The sequence below is a fragment of the Ceratina calcarata genome, unplaced genomic scaffold (genome assembly GCF_001652005.2).
Source record: "Ceratina calcarata isolate Rehan_Ccalc_2016 unplaced genomic scaffold, ASM165200v1 scaffold449.2, whole genome shotgun sequence".
NCBI lineage: Eukaryota > Metazoa > Arthropoda > Insecta > Hymenoptera > Apidae > Ceratina > Ceratina calcarata.
Genome location: NW_017168819.1, coordinates 1,159,850 through 1,173,594, shown reverse-complemented (window position 1 = coordinate 1,173,594; position 13,745 = coordinate 1,159,850). Strand labels below are relative to the sequence as shown.

At 42.7% G+C, this 13,745-nt stretch overlaps 1 protein-coding gene across 2 annotated transcripts in view; it reads right to left on the bottom strand.

Annotated features, from left to right (window-relative positions):
- LOC108627249 (Ankyrin-repeat, SH3-domain, and Proline-rich-region containing Protein) overlaps window positions 1–13,745 on the bottom strand; it is an 83,679-nt gene that overhangs the window by 56,165 nt on the left and 13,769 nt on the right. The window contains exon 1 of one of the 2 annotated variants that reach the window (XM_026815468.1): window positions 12,549–12,791. The exons of the other annotated variant lie outside the window; for it this stretch is intronic. Within the exon in view, the coding sequence (XP_026671269.1) occupies window positions 12,549–12,776 (228 nt within the window). The 5' untranslated portion in view covers window positions 12,777–12,791. Of the gene's footprint in view, window positions 1–12,548; window positions 12,792–13,745 lie in introns of those variants that run through there. 2 annotated transcript variants of the gene reach the window in all.

The window sequence follows — 13,745 nt, the reverse complement described above, 5'->3', positions numbered from 1 at the left end:
TTTTCAATACTCTTTTTAACGAATTATTAATTGATCACTGTTATAAATGAGACAAAGTCTTCTTAGAATAGTACAGATTCTTTTTTAATAAAGAACCTGGTTTACATTACTGTGTTCTTATATGTATGATCTGATATGAACGAAAGTTAAAGTGGAAACTGACCACCGCGTAGTGAAACGGAAATCTAGCAGACAGGCGGCGTACGTCCGTAATATAATCTCGGGGACAGCCGTGCGGACGGCGAATTCGAATGCGCGTCATGAGATCGTGCGACGAATACTAGAGGTAAAACGGGCACACGTAGGCGCTAAATACACGGTTTTTGTAGTTCCCTTTCCAATCGGCCCCGATAAATAGAGGGTTGCCGGGTTACGTCAGCAAGCAACTGGATACAGTGACTCGAAAACGTATCTCCCTCGTCTGGAGACAGGAAGCAGAAGGCGCAAGGTCGGACTAGCAGGTAGATACATCGGAATGCCTTTCGGCGTTGCACCCATGGAATTTGTTCCCACGGCCAGTAAACTCGAAATCCGCCCGCGCTCCGAAGTATCCTGGCAGTCACTGCACGATTACCCCTCTTAACAGAGACAGAGAAGGAAGACCCTCCTTTGACTGACTCAACTGACTCCGACGGAAACCCACTCGTGTTTTCAGAAGCCGCCGTAATCCCGTTAACCCGTGGGATTCGTCAGGGCACAATGGTTATTAGTCTGGCGAATAATCGTAGACATTATCCTGAGTGTGACAAGTGTCCCGTCACCGGGTTTAAGAGTCATAAATCTTCGGGACGGAGAATAGTGACTTCGCGGGACGATCGGTCTCGTTTCCCGTTTTCGTGGCTCAATTTTTTTCAATCTCCGTAAAGTAACGTCCAAAGAAGTATATCCGAACAAAGAATCGGACCTGACGCAATGATAAGTGTGCCAGCGAACAAAGAAATCCATTTTCGCGGCCGTTCTTTCCTTTCGAAGTTCAACTTTCCAACTTCTGGCATGTCGCGAACCATATATGTAGATCCCCGTTCATAAGTTTCATTGTCTCTCAAAAAGTCTGACAAATATTTCGAATTAGTAATCATCAGAGTATTAATAAATCATCTAATGAAACGTACGATACATCAAGAGTAGAATTATGTTAAATCAAATAGTGATTTTGTTAATTGTTTGTTCATATTCATATAACTTTTCATTCGTTTTTACATTTTACGATATATCCCATGATTTATGAACGGAGATATACGAGTAGAACTTAACGATCGATGCAACGGTCTGCATAGCTGCAACATCGCAGAATTTGATGCAACTGCTCGCTCCGCGAGTTACGGACCGCTTCGAGTTCCCAAGAATCGCGAATTCTCTGGAAAGAAAAGTTGCATCGCCATTCGAAGCGTGGAATCGCCGTTACTGATTAATCGGAAACTTTCGATGGGAATGGTAATGAGCGTTCGGTTGGAAAACTTGGGCCAATCGCTTTTTCGCACCCTTTCCTTCTTTATTCACGGCCACTTTAACAACGTCTCGCCGGAGAGCATAATCGAGTTTGTCGCGCGGCTTAATTATGCTTTGCGAGTGTTTCATTAGGTAATTTCGTTTGCCGTGTTGATTCCTTCGAGATTCTGAATCGCTGTGTCTTGTTCTCACAGCAACTGAAGCGAATTGCGACTGTTTGACAACGAGAAATAGAAGTTCCTAGACAGGTATAAAGATTTACCTGTTTAATCAAGATGATTCATCTCGTTTTCGGTATTAACGGTATTTGAATTTATATTTACGCGGATAGCCACCGGTTCTTGCGCTCGGCTCTTTGTTCGAGCTTCGATTAGTTTCTGTGGCTTGAGTAGGGTCAGGGTAGGCGAGAGTACGCGTTTGGAATAAATTTCGTGCGCCCGGCAGGAAATCCTTCCGCCAGTGTGCATCCACTTCCGAAGCGGCCGAAAACCCCTCGACCCCGAGATATATCGATACTCGAAACTCACCGCATCATTCCCTTTTATATGTCTCATTCACGGGAATATTAAGTTAAGAATAAAAACGTTGGATTTTCTCTGAGATACGAGAGTAAATAATCGCGTTTGATTAAAAGGCAATTTCGTGGATGACGGAGATTGAAACAATCGACCCCGGCGAAAATTTTGTAAAATTAGACGCGACCGTTGGATATTTTCATTTGCTAAAATCCAATTGCATTTCGATACGGCAAGTTTCATTCGTTTTAATTCCCTCCGACGTTGGCCAGCGTTATCCTACCGTGTATATAACAAAAACCATTCAGTTTAAAGCATTCACCGAAATGGCCGGTTTAACATTCTGTCTCCGAGCAATAATGAAAAGAATTAAATCCGATGTTCAATAAATCCGAGGATTCGACTATTACATATTTCGAAAAGAACAAAACCGGACCTTTACGGAATTTCCAATGCGGATTAAAAAAATAAGTTTAAAAATCCAATGAAAAAGTGATCGTATATCAAAGAATTGATCGGCGCTGTTGCTTTAAATTATTCAAGCTATGTGTAAATCCCGCCGTTCATCAAGGTATTAATTCCGCACAATATTTAAGGGTTTCCCGGGGTTACTGACAGCGTGAATACCAAGCGGTCTCTAAAGGCTCGAGATGCTCGACTTTCTAATTACGTCACCCAGCGCGAACGCTTATTCACCATAGTGGAAAGTGATTCAATTTTCCATTAAGGCCGGACAAGGAATAACGGTGTACCATATTTCCCGTGTAGCCTATTTAACCGAGCAAATATCTACGTGCCGTATACACGCACACAGTCTCGTGTAATCGCAGGAATAAAAACACTCTCTTAGATTCCGTAACTTTCGTAATGAACCTGTGGAGCTCGTGCACTAGAGCTGGGTTGCCCACTGGTTATTGGCTGACATCCCCAAACTTCGTTCAACATGAAAACGGGTGAGAGAAACGAAACAATTGCTGCGCTTAATTACTCGTTTTCACAGTTTTCCTTGCGCTTCGGTGAACCTATAGAAAACTGCTAGCTTTGAGAGAATAAATAGACAGAACAGCAAATAATAAGTCGCTTAGACCTGCTCTTTGGAGTTTGCCGCCTTTCTCACTGACAGTGACGATGTCCACGTCTCTCTACTTATAATTATGTATCCTGTTTTACGTTGTATAGTTGAATAGTAAAAATTATTCAATACACATATCAAGTAAAGGAAAGAGCTCTGGTCCACTAAGAAAAAGATAAGCGAACGAGGCAACGAAAGGATCGCGTATTTTTGTATTCGAGACAGAAAAGCAGAATGTAATTGGCGCACGGGAACCGATAACTGGCGCAAGCCATTTGCTCCGTGGAATTTTCCACATTTCCGTGAATGCGATCCCTAATACCGTCAACTAGGACGCGTTGGGTCTGGAATCGGACAATACACTCTCGATATAAATTCTAGTAATCCATTCCCGGGTAATTCGGTCGCCGGCTCATCCCTTTAACGACTCTCTCGTCTTCTTCACAAAGACGAAGAGATATTCCGGGATGGTCCGCGGCGTTTCTCCTGGCTAGAGTAATTTTATTCCCAAGGCTCATCTTAATCCGCCGGTTTAAAACCCCATTGTCGGCAAGTCGGTGATTAATTATCGATTAACAGATACCTTTCCGTGAAATTATTGAGTCAAATTCCATGTTATCGACAAAAGAATGCGTGTAACGAATAGATAAGATATAGGGTGTACCATTAAAATTGATATCAAATTTTCCTAAAAATGTTAGTTCGATGGCGAACGCTATCAGTTTAGATTATAAAACGCTTGTAGTGCGTTTTATCATCGACATTTAGGTTTCCGGCCACGGACCAGACATTTGATTAAAGTGAGTGCAGCAAGCCCAGCGATAGAGATAATAATAACGCGAATAAAAAGAACCACGTGCATTGGGGATAAACACTGAACTCGTTAAGAGTGAGTCTGACCCATCGTTGTTGGTACATCCGCGGAAAAACTAGGATAAAATATTATATCGTAAAAGAAGTGCAATTTCGTGCGCTGGATCATTTCTAATTGCGTCGGACGCAATATGCCACTACCCGATTATTTCTCAATCCTTTTTCCTTGTACCATATTTTTTTTTTCGACGAAGAATAACGTCAGACATCTTTTAGCATTTTCCGACGAGTGAAAAATAAATTAACCCTGTTAGCTGATTTATGCCGCTTGTTAGGGGATGTCGAATACACAAGCCGTTAAGCTTACCAGAGATTTTCTTGGCAGAGGGATCGCACCACGCAAAGTAGATTTTTGAGCTCCTTCGTGTCTCGATATTTCCTTCTCATTTTCTTCGACGCTTCGCGTTTCACTGCGAAAATCCGGGTTTTAATAAGCCGGTGGGGTGTATCGTTTCACTTCACGTTAAATAATAGCGAACAACGTTAAGGAGACGTCCCGCTCGAAAATTAAGGCCTGTTATATACATCATACTTAAGAAATCATAAAAGAATGTCAAGAAAAAGTAGGTAATACTATAACAGTACTGTTTCTTCATTCAACCTCGAATATCGAAATTATGGCAAATCGGAACCGTGGGATCGTAAAAATTGAAGAATGTCGCTAGACACTTGACAGTTGCTATTTCCAAATAATCGCAGTGCACTTTAAAGGCACTCGATACGTCTCGAACAGCTTCGCATTTAGGTCAAAGCGAACAATACCGTCGGGACCTTGGCCGTAGATAAAGAAGGCCTATGAGGCGACGATAGTTGAGATCAAACGAATGTCAGTCAGGTGCGATAATTTAATGTGATAAGATCTCCCTTTATACATACTGGAATTGATTCTCTTGGAATACCTCGAGAATGAAACGTTCCACTTCGTTGACATTGCGGCTAAACGCAGCAGATAAATGAAGCTTATGAATTTCGAGGCGACAAAAGAGTATCTCGGTGGAGTGATGAAAAGCGAACTTGACGAACGGGACGGGACGCGAGTTGGGTGACACCGGGAAACTTTCAGGTTCCACCCCTCGAGCCATAAGTTTGATAAAAATTCCCGTTGCGCATATTCCTTTTTGCCTCGTCTAATTTAACTTGCAAATTTAGCCCAGGAACTTCGACCCGCTTCGACAGGCTTAACCGGTGATATCGGTAAGTGCAATTTTAAACACGTGTTCGGCCTGATAGAGCAACGGTTCGTTCTCTCATAGCAAGTATTCCTGTTAAGCGGGTAGAAGACTCCGACCTCTTTAATATATACGACCTCTGCTGAATCAGTTCTTCTCATAAAGTATACGATTTAATTCTATTCCATTTTCCTGAGATTATCCAATATCAAGCTACGATCGTTTCTCAAACAGCCTTTTCCTGAGCGAAACGTCGTTCCCTTATAAAATTTTCCGTTAAAAATTCGCACGGGATCTCGAGGAATACCTTTGTGTTCTAGATTCTAAAATTCAATATATTTTCTTATCAACGAATATAAATAAGATATCCCGCGTACGTGCATGCTCAACAGAAAATAGAATTACGTACATGTTTAAAAAAGAAGAGTATAAATTTGGGCAAATACTGGTTAAATAATTTCTAAATGAGGATGATATTCGTATTGATCAGTGATACATTTGCGTAAAGGGTTGAATCGCGAGAACACGTGATCGGACGATCTCTAGCGTGGTGCGAGCGAAACAATTTTATCCCAGAACGGGTTTCCGCACCGAGGAAAGAGAATGAATATCGACGAGTGGGGTAGCGCGGAAATTGCGTTCGGGGGAAAAAAGGGGAATACGACGAGACGAGAATGGCGCGACAGTGACGAGGCACGTTCGTCAGCTAAAACTATCGACGAATGATGCGGCCAGTCGACCGTGGCGAATTTTCCGCGGATTATTCGAACGTACAACGCACTACGGAATAATGTGCTTCCTTTCGACAGCCCCTTCCATCCATCCCGTCCCAGAATCCGCTATTCAATCCTGACGGATACTATTTTTAATTCCTAAGCTCGCTTACTCGTTACAATTACTTTGACGTTCCCCATTCTGCACGTAAGCTATTTAAGATTCGCAGTAGGAGCGGTCGAGAACCAATTAGTATAATTCTTTTATTGTCTCGATAAAATCTTACATCGTAATTACATCGTGGCTGATCTAACTGACAGATGGCCATTTCTCATCGATCAAGAAATGATTTACAGTTCCGTTTGATTTATAAGATATCTCTGTCTTGCGCTCGTGGAACGACACTGTATATTTTACATTAAACTATTGATACTGCGCAATTTAAATGCAAATTCTCTGCGCGGCATGTCTGCCTTACGAGATAATAGAGAATCTAACTCATGAATTTAATATTTTCTATCAAAGCGCTTCGTTTATAAAAGTTATGTAGCATTTATCATTGACGCTTTTTCTTCTATCAGAATAGACAAATATATAGTTATGCGCTCATTTATTTTAAAATAATCTTATAATCAACCCCGTTCGCAGTCTACTACTCGGTGCAATGAATTACCGCGACACCTTTCCTAGCCTTAATACTTGGTCGTAGCTTCCATTCGTTTTTCACTAGGATAGAAACTAAAGAAGGAAGGAAAGAATTGGGAACAACGGACGCGCGGCTTACTGTGTTCAATCCTCGCGTTCCCGTGGTCGATGCACGCTATATTTCACCGAACCGAGGATTAAGACAGACGTACAGCGGACGTTCCTCTTGCAAACTAGAAGCTACGTTTTATCGATAACACGTTGTCGCCGACGAACGTTTATCGCCAGTCCCGCAGCCTATCCCGATCGCATACGATCCGTTTCGCTCTGCTCCGCTTTATTCGATGCGTGAATTCTGGCTAATCCGAATGTATGGTTGTACCTTTTTAGCCACATCTTTTTGTGCCCATTGCTTCCGCGTTATCAGCGTGAGGTGCGATTACTCGTATAAGTTAACAGGTACATATACAACCATTCATAAGTTTTAGTACATGTTGTAACATGTGTAACCGAATGAGACGTTGCAAGATTAAGAATGAATAGATGGAGATATATCAATGAAAAATTAAAGAAATTTTAATTTAAACTATAGTCTTATTGAAACTATTCAGGAGTTGTCTGGTCTGTAATATGATTACATGATTGCACTTGTACCGTTTATTTAATTTTATATTGTAATCTTTTAATTGAGATAAGTGTTGAGTGCTGAAACGCGTGAATGGAAATGTATGTTCGTGTTTCTACTAGAATCGTTCGATTCATGGCTATCTGTTATCGAGGTGATCGATCGTTTTCACTCTTTTTATCTCCATCGAGATTTAATCCACGTGTACACGTGTCACGAATAGAAATAGTATCATGCGAGTTGTAAATTCCTTAATCTGAACAAATTAGCTTTGGAGATATACGGGAATATTAAGGAAGAGATTTATACTCTTCTATAGTGAAGAAATTCGTTCCTGAACCCTTTTCTTTGATAACTCATCTAAAATTGTTACAGTATGCACGATCAGTCCTATAAAGATTCAACTAGTACAATTGCCACTTCCGCCGGAACAAGGTATTCGAAAACCAGTGAAACTTTCGGAGAACAAAAGAAGGTCTATCTGTCCGATACCATTCAACACCGGCCCGTGATTCAGACCACTGTTCCAATCCTGATAACTCCGAAACTCTTTCCGAACGAAACAAAAAAAGGAAGAAGAGGAGGACGCCGCGCCGCCGCCGCGCCGTTGCGGAAAATACCTCGAGATCGAGCGGCGAACGATAGTACCGAGGGAAAGCGCGAAACCTGTAATTGACTTGTGAATCGAGCCTAGACACAATGGAGAAGGAAACGATTGGCCGTTTGCAAAACGAACGACGAGCGAAAGAAGAATGGGGAGAGTCGCGCGAGAGTCCGTGGTCCAAAACTCCATTAAGCGTTCGATCGAGCTCGCAATTATCGTTGGGGAAAGGGGGAACTAGATATTGCAGTCGTCAGACTTCCTTTCACGAAAATGATGGCGTACATACCGAGGGAACGAATCCTTTCTTCCTTAAGAAGACAAATTCTTGACTGTTTGCTCTCGCAGTTCTTCACCGTCTCTTTTTCTTCGGATGGTTGTTTGAGTTCGACTTTAATGAAAAGCATAGCTCGCTTCAACGGAAGTTCTACGTTCGAGGATCAGTTCGTGGGCGAATTGATTCCGGCTCGGTGAATCGAGAGCAGAATTCTACTGAAATTACAGAGCGTGTAACACGTTCCGTGTCCTCTACAAATTCGTGTGGAAAAACTGATCGATTCCTGTTCGGATCACGGAGCCGAATCATCCTGACGGCTAGACCTTTTCACTCGCGCGTCAGCCCGGCTGGATCAACTACCGATATGTCATAATCCGTCGAAGAACCTCGGAACGAACGGACAATACGGGCCTGGTAATGCGAAGCGGACCGATAAAAACGGGCTGTTCGCAGGCTACCAGTTTTTACAAAGAAGACAAAATTCTTTGAATTCTGCGAGAACCAAAAAATAATTTTCCCTGCCTATGTACGAACATCATTTTAAATATTGAATATCCAGAATGGAATAAAATAAAATGTGAAAAACAATTCAATTTTTAAGTCTTTCTATCAATTCTTATTTTATACAATTGATATGAAAAAATATCAATTTTGAATCCAGAGTCCAGGCTCATTCCGATCCCGGTTCCCTTTTCCTAATGGTGTCGTTGAAGTGGATCACGACCCCGTGTGTTTCTTTTCCCAGAAAAAAAGTAACTCCGTGAGAAAAGGTACATGTGTGTACAGGTGCTGTTCGATCATCCATATGTAGTCAGTTTAGACTTCTTTGACATTAATAGAAAAGTGGAGGAACAAACCCTTTCCTTGCAAAACACAATGTTGTATAGATTCGCCAACCGCGTTGTTAATTCATGGCGAATGATTAAAGAGACAAGGTAGTAAGGGCCTAGTACGACTAGACTGCAGCTCCGATAATGGAAGGTAATTTAGTTTCAATGAGATCACCGTATCGATCTCATCGCGGTGCAACAAGGCGAAGATTCAAGCTTTCATAGAAGCTGTCACCATAAGACTGCATGATTAATCGAGGCCGCGTCTAGCCTCCTCGGCTCGGCCGGATGATGCTTACGTGCGCGTTAAATCTCGCAGGGATTACGGTTCACCTCCTCTTCCAGCTGTCTAGTCGACGGGAATTCAATTCATCCTTTTATTCAGGATGTCTGGGCGAAGAATGCCACGGTAAAAAAACAGGGGAAATTATGAATCGTATGAAATGCAAAATAACTTGGATACGAGACATAATTTATGGGATTCAGAAAAAATTGACCAAAGTCTTGCGCATTTCAATTTCAAAAACCGGTACTATACACCGTATAATTTTTCAATTAAAATGAATAAAAATGCAGGTTTATATGGAATGAAATATTGAGATGTTCTAAAAGAGATTAAAAAGAAAACCCGCAGGATACACTGAATTATTCGCTCAATATGTTCCAGCCGAAGGTCTCTCCATAAACGAATTACCGGCGGATTAGCGTGCAAACAGTCAAACAAATCGCGTCACCGGGGGGATTCGATTCATTAATTGTCCATCGAATTAGTGCGCAGCACAACAGAGCGCGGCCAAAATAAATAACTCGTTTCCGACGCTCGATATTGACGCCCCATTCGCGAAACGAGCGCAAAATTGCGATTCGTCGTTCTGATTGTTGTTATTGTTCAGAACCCGTGCCGCTGCGCGTTTAATGACATCGGCTGATTATCGAGGGGACGCAATTAACGCGACACTTGCTCTGTTGAAATCGATTCGTCCTAACGCGTTCGGATCGGGGCTTGATACCTGCGGTTCTCGAAACGGTTCGATGGACTGTCACCCAAGGATCGAATGTCGACTAGAGAAAGTGGAATTGAAATGCCGAATCGCGAAGCTGAAGTCTCGAGTTTCAGCAGATATCTATCTGCATATGTATAATAATCCCAAAAAGTATCAACCGTTGTCGCCGCAAAAAAAATAGAAATATGATTTATAGAACAAGTCAGTAAAAGATCAGTTCAGAGTTTTGAATTATGCAAACGATTATAAATGTAGATACAACAAAATTAAAAATACAGAAAATATAAGCGTCACATGTAAAATCCACTATAAAACTAGAAATCAGTAAGCTGTAAGTTGATACCGTTTCGTCTCGATTGTTACCATTTGGAGCATTGAGTGCAGATTGTGTTCTATAACTTGGGTAACGGCAATTTCGCGTTTCAATCAGGAGTCTAATCGCGAGAGCAGCCCGCAGAGGGTGGACGAACACGAGTATCCGTGGATGGAAATTGCTTCGGTACTTTCGTCACCGTTGTGGTCGATCTCGCGCGTTTACTGCGTCGAGTAACTTTGCTACACTTTTTCCGGTTAGTATTAAGATCATGTAAACGCATTAATATTTTCTATCAGTAATGAGGGGAGTAAAACGTGGTGCGGTGAAACGATTGTAGAAAACATCCCTGAGAAATTGGGACGGTTCGATTTTATTGATCCAGGGATATTGACAATCGAAGGGACATAAAAAGAAGACCTTATGGACATATGAACCGCGTCGGGATAAGAATCTAGGCTACTTCGTGCTGGCTATTTCATCCACCTGGCGCACACCGAATGGCTGAGATATTTCAAGTATATACTACTGTACGATTCCGAAGGATGAAACGAATTGCCGCCAAAATTCAAGATATCAATTAGCGTGGCTTCCCATCATGTTCATATATTTTACTAATTAAGGTTCATCATTCCTCATGAAAATGTGTCTGTCTACATATTTAAATTATCGCACTGGGCTTTTTTGTACGACTCTCTTAAGAGAAATCTATTTATTATAATTCTCTATAGAATCGTAAGATGCTTGCAATGCGCTAAACGTTTAAAGTATTTACAGGAGCACGTTTGAACACGAAATTCCTCGAAGGAAACGCGCTCGGATTCCAAGAAAGTTACTCTAACTACGAAGAAGTAATAATCGTTTGTGAATTCGCTTCGAATTTGTCTCACGCGTTTCTCGTTTCTCTGTTAAAAAGCCCCAATGCGAAATAGGTCATTTTATTTCTCGGTAAAGATTCAAGAGGTTGGGCTCGCGAGTATCTCTCTCGCTAGAGTTTCTAAGTCCTCGCGAGCCTCTTGACACACGATTCCCTTTTCCCTCTTTCGGTTTCGTTCATCGTTCTCACAATCAGGCTGTTTCTTTTGTACGCGGTTCGGTTCCCTCTCATCTTTATCCGTCTGACGAGCAGCGCAGAGTACAGGTAGCTAGACAATCTCCGCATTCTCCGACGCGCGCGACGCTGAACAGACCCGAAAAGACTAGCGCGAGCCTAAGTTAGAAGCATAAGAGGGAGACAAGAAAAGGGCGAAAGGATTCTACATTCTACCAAGACCCCACGCGCTACGTTCCAAGAACGTTTTAGTCGAGACTGAGAGAATGTCATCCGACTCATTAACACACCTCGTGCTATACACATTCAATAGAAATGTAAACAAACATTCTACTATGTGAACAATGCATTCATAGAATGAAATTGTTAATTGAGTTAGAATAATTGAAGATTAAAAATTTGCTAGAGTACATTTGGTACTGAAGTGCATATGTATGTACGTATATGGAATGCAGAGAATGCGTGCACTGAACTATATGTATGCACGTACAGTTCTCACTGAAGCCTGCCTCGAAATTCCTCGCGCAACCGGCTCGAAGCCGGACCGACGCACAATTCCCTAGCTGAACCAATTTCGTAAAATTCTTGCACGCCAAACCTTTTCACCGTGGTTCGCTGTCAATGCATCACGTTTGGCGCAAGCTTTCGACTTTCGAGCACGCTCCGAGGCATCGTAGACCGACTACCGTCACGATTTTCGTGAGCCGAACGCGTGCATACGAAACAGACACGGCTCGAAGAGTTCGAAAGTAAAACAGAGCAAATCGAACGTCCGCTGCGTGCGGTTAATAGCTTCTTTCACCGAGAGCAATGCGACTAGAGCGAACTTCGAGGCCGATAGAAACGTCAACGTCAGCTGGCCGCGGAATATGATAATTCCACGGTGGCAATTTTGTATGATTAAACGTACAATCCGATGGGAAACGAGTATACACGTGTATCGAAGCGAACACGAATGATCAATGACTGATCCCTACGACGTCGATATATCTATTTGTTTATAGCCTCAATGTTTGACGTCCATTTAAAACGGCTAATCAATCGTAGTTACGCCATTACATACAGGTGGGCGACTTTTATCGATCTCATTATTTGTTAGTTAAACATTAAAAGGACAAAGCTATGCCCTAATTAATTAGTATTCAACCCTGGAGAGATTAAAGGGACCACGGTCTATGCTCGCGTCCAAATTCACGACTGGTCATCCTCAAATATTGAACCAGTCAAGCATTCAGTTGATCGCCTAAATCCCACTTTAATCCTGTTACATTCCACCGTCAGGACCACATATAACGTCTCCCTTAACGAAACTATTGCTAATGCTCTCGCGTGATGCCCCGCGAAACCAGAACTCGAATCACCCACTCGAGAATAAAAAAGCTCTCTGACTAAGCCAGTTTCGAGACTCACTTTCTTGTAGATCCACTTGATGCTACGGCTGAACCTCGCCATCGGCGAGTCGTCCAGGAGGAAGTAGTGCCCGGCCGGTTGTTCGGTTTCGGAATCGCCGCTGGGAATCGCGTGCTCCGCATTCACGCGATCGTTGTCGTTATCGTCGCTGTCGATCCCGGGCTCCGAGTACTCCGTGATCGTCGACAGCCTCTTGGCGCGAGCCTCGCCGCTGGAAACACGGTCCATCTCGAATTTCTTGAAAACGGCGCGGATCGTCACAGTTCTCGCATGGCTAGCCGAGCACACAAATTGTTGAACTCGATCTGCTTCGTTCGCGATCAGGGTCGACATCCGACACGATCAATTAAATGTTTCCGAACAAAGTGTCATCGGGACTGTCCACATAAAAATACTAATGATTCGCCATTTTTAACGCATCTAGAAACGCCCACTGCTGATTAAATAAATGACACGTCCAAGTTACTCATTCACGTTTCAGTTTTAAAGAAATGCTTATCGGTGATCCGATTAGATAAATGGAAGCAGCACTTATAATACACGAGCTGCACTGAAAGTTCCGCTAAAAAAGAGGAATCGGAAGGATGCGAGTCAGAAGAGGTCAAATGGCATCCAGTCTGAATAGGTAATATTTAACTATGTCCACAACTCGGAACGCGATATAAAGGAGAAACTGTAAGCCATTGGATGCACGTTGAAGACTTTAATCCGGTAATGCGTGCGTTAAATTTAATCCTGGAATCGTGAGGCAGCCTGTACGTACCACGCGGACAGTGCAGTGGACGAGCAGGATGAAGAAGTACCAGACCAGGCTGATTTACCGACTCGGTACTGCGCTGCCGTGGAAACGGTCCTAAAGGATTAAGGGCGAAAAGGGCAGCCCGAACACTGACGGAAACACGCGTTTCCACTTAGGCCGCTTCTCTGTCCTGACATACACTCGCGAAACCCTTTCGTGGCAAACGGAATCCATCGATGACGAGCTTCGATCATCGATACCCTTTGAGTCATTTGGATGACGAACGCTGAATACTCTACCCGAGCGAATGTGCGACTAGCTCGGAACATCAAACGATCACATAATTCAGATGATTCCATTGTTAAATAAAATACATGAATGAAAATCCAGGGATTGTGATTGCAGTATTAATCAATGTTTCACATCTATGTAGGACGGTATTCGATAGAATGGCAAAC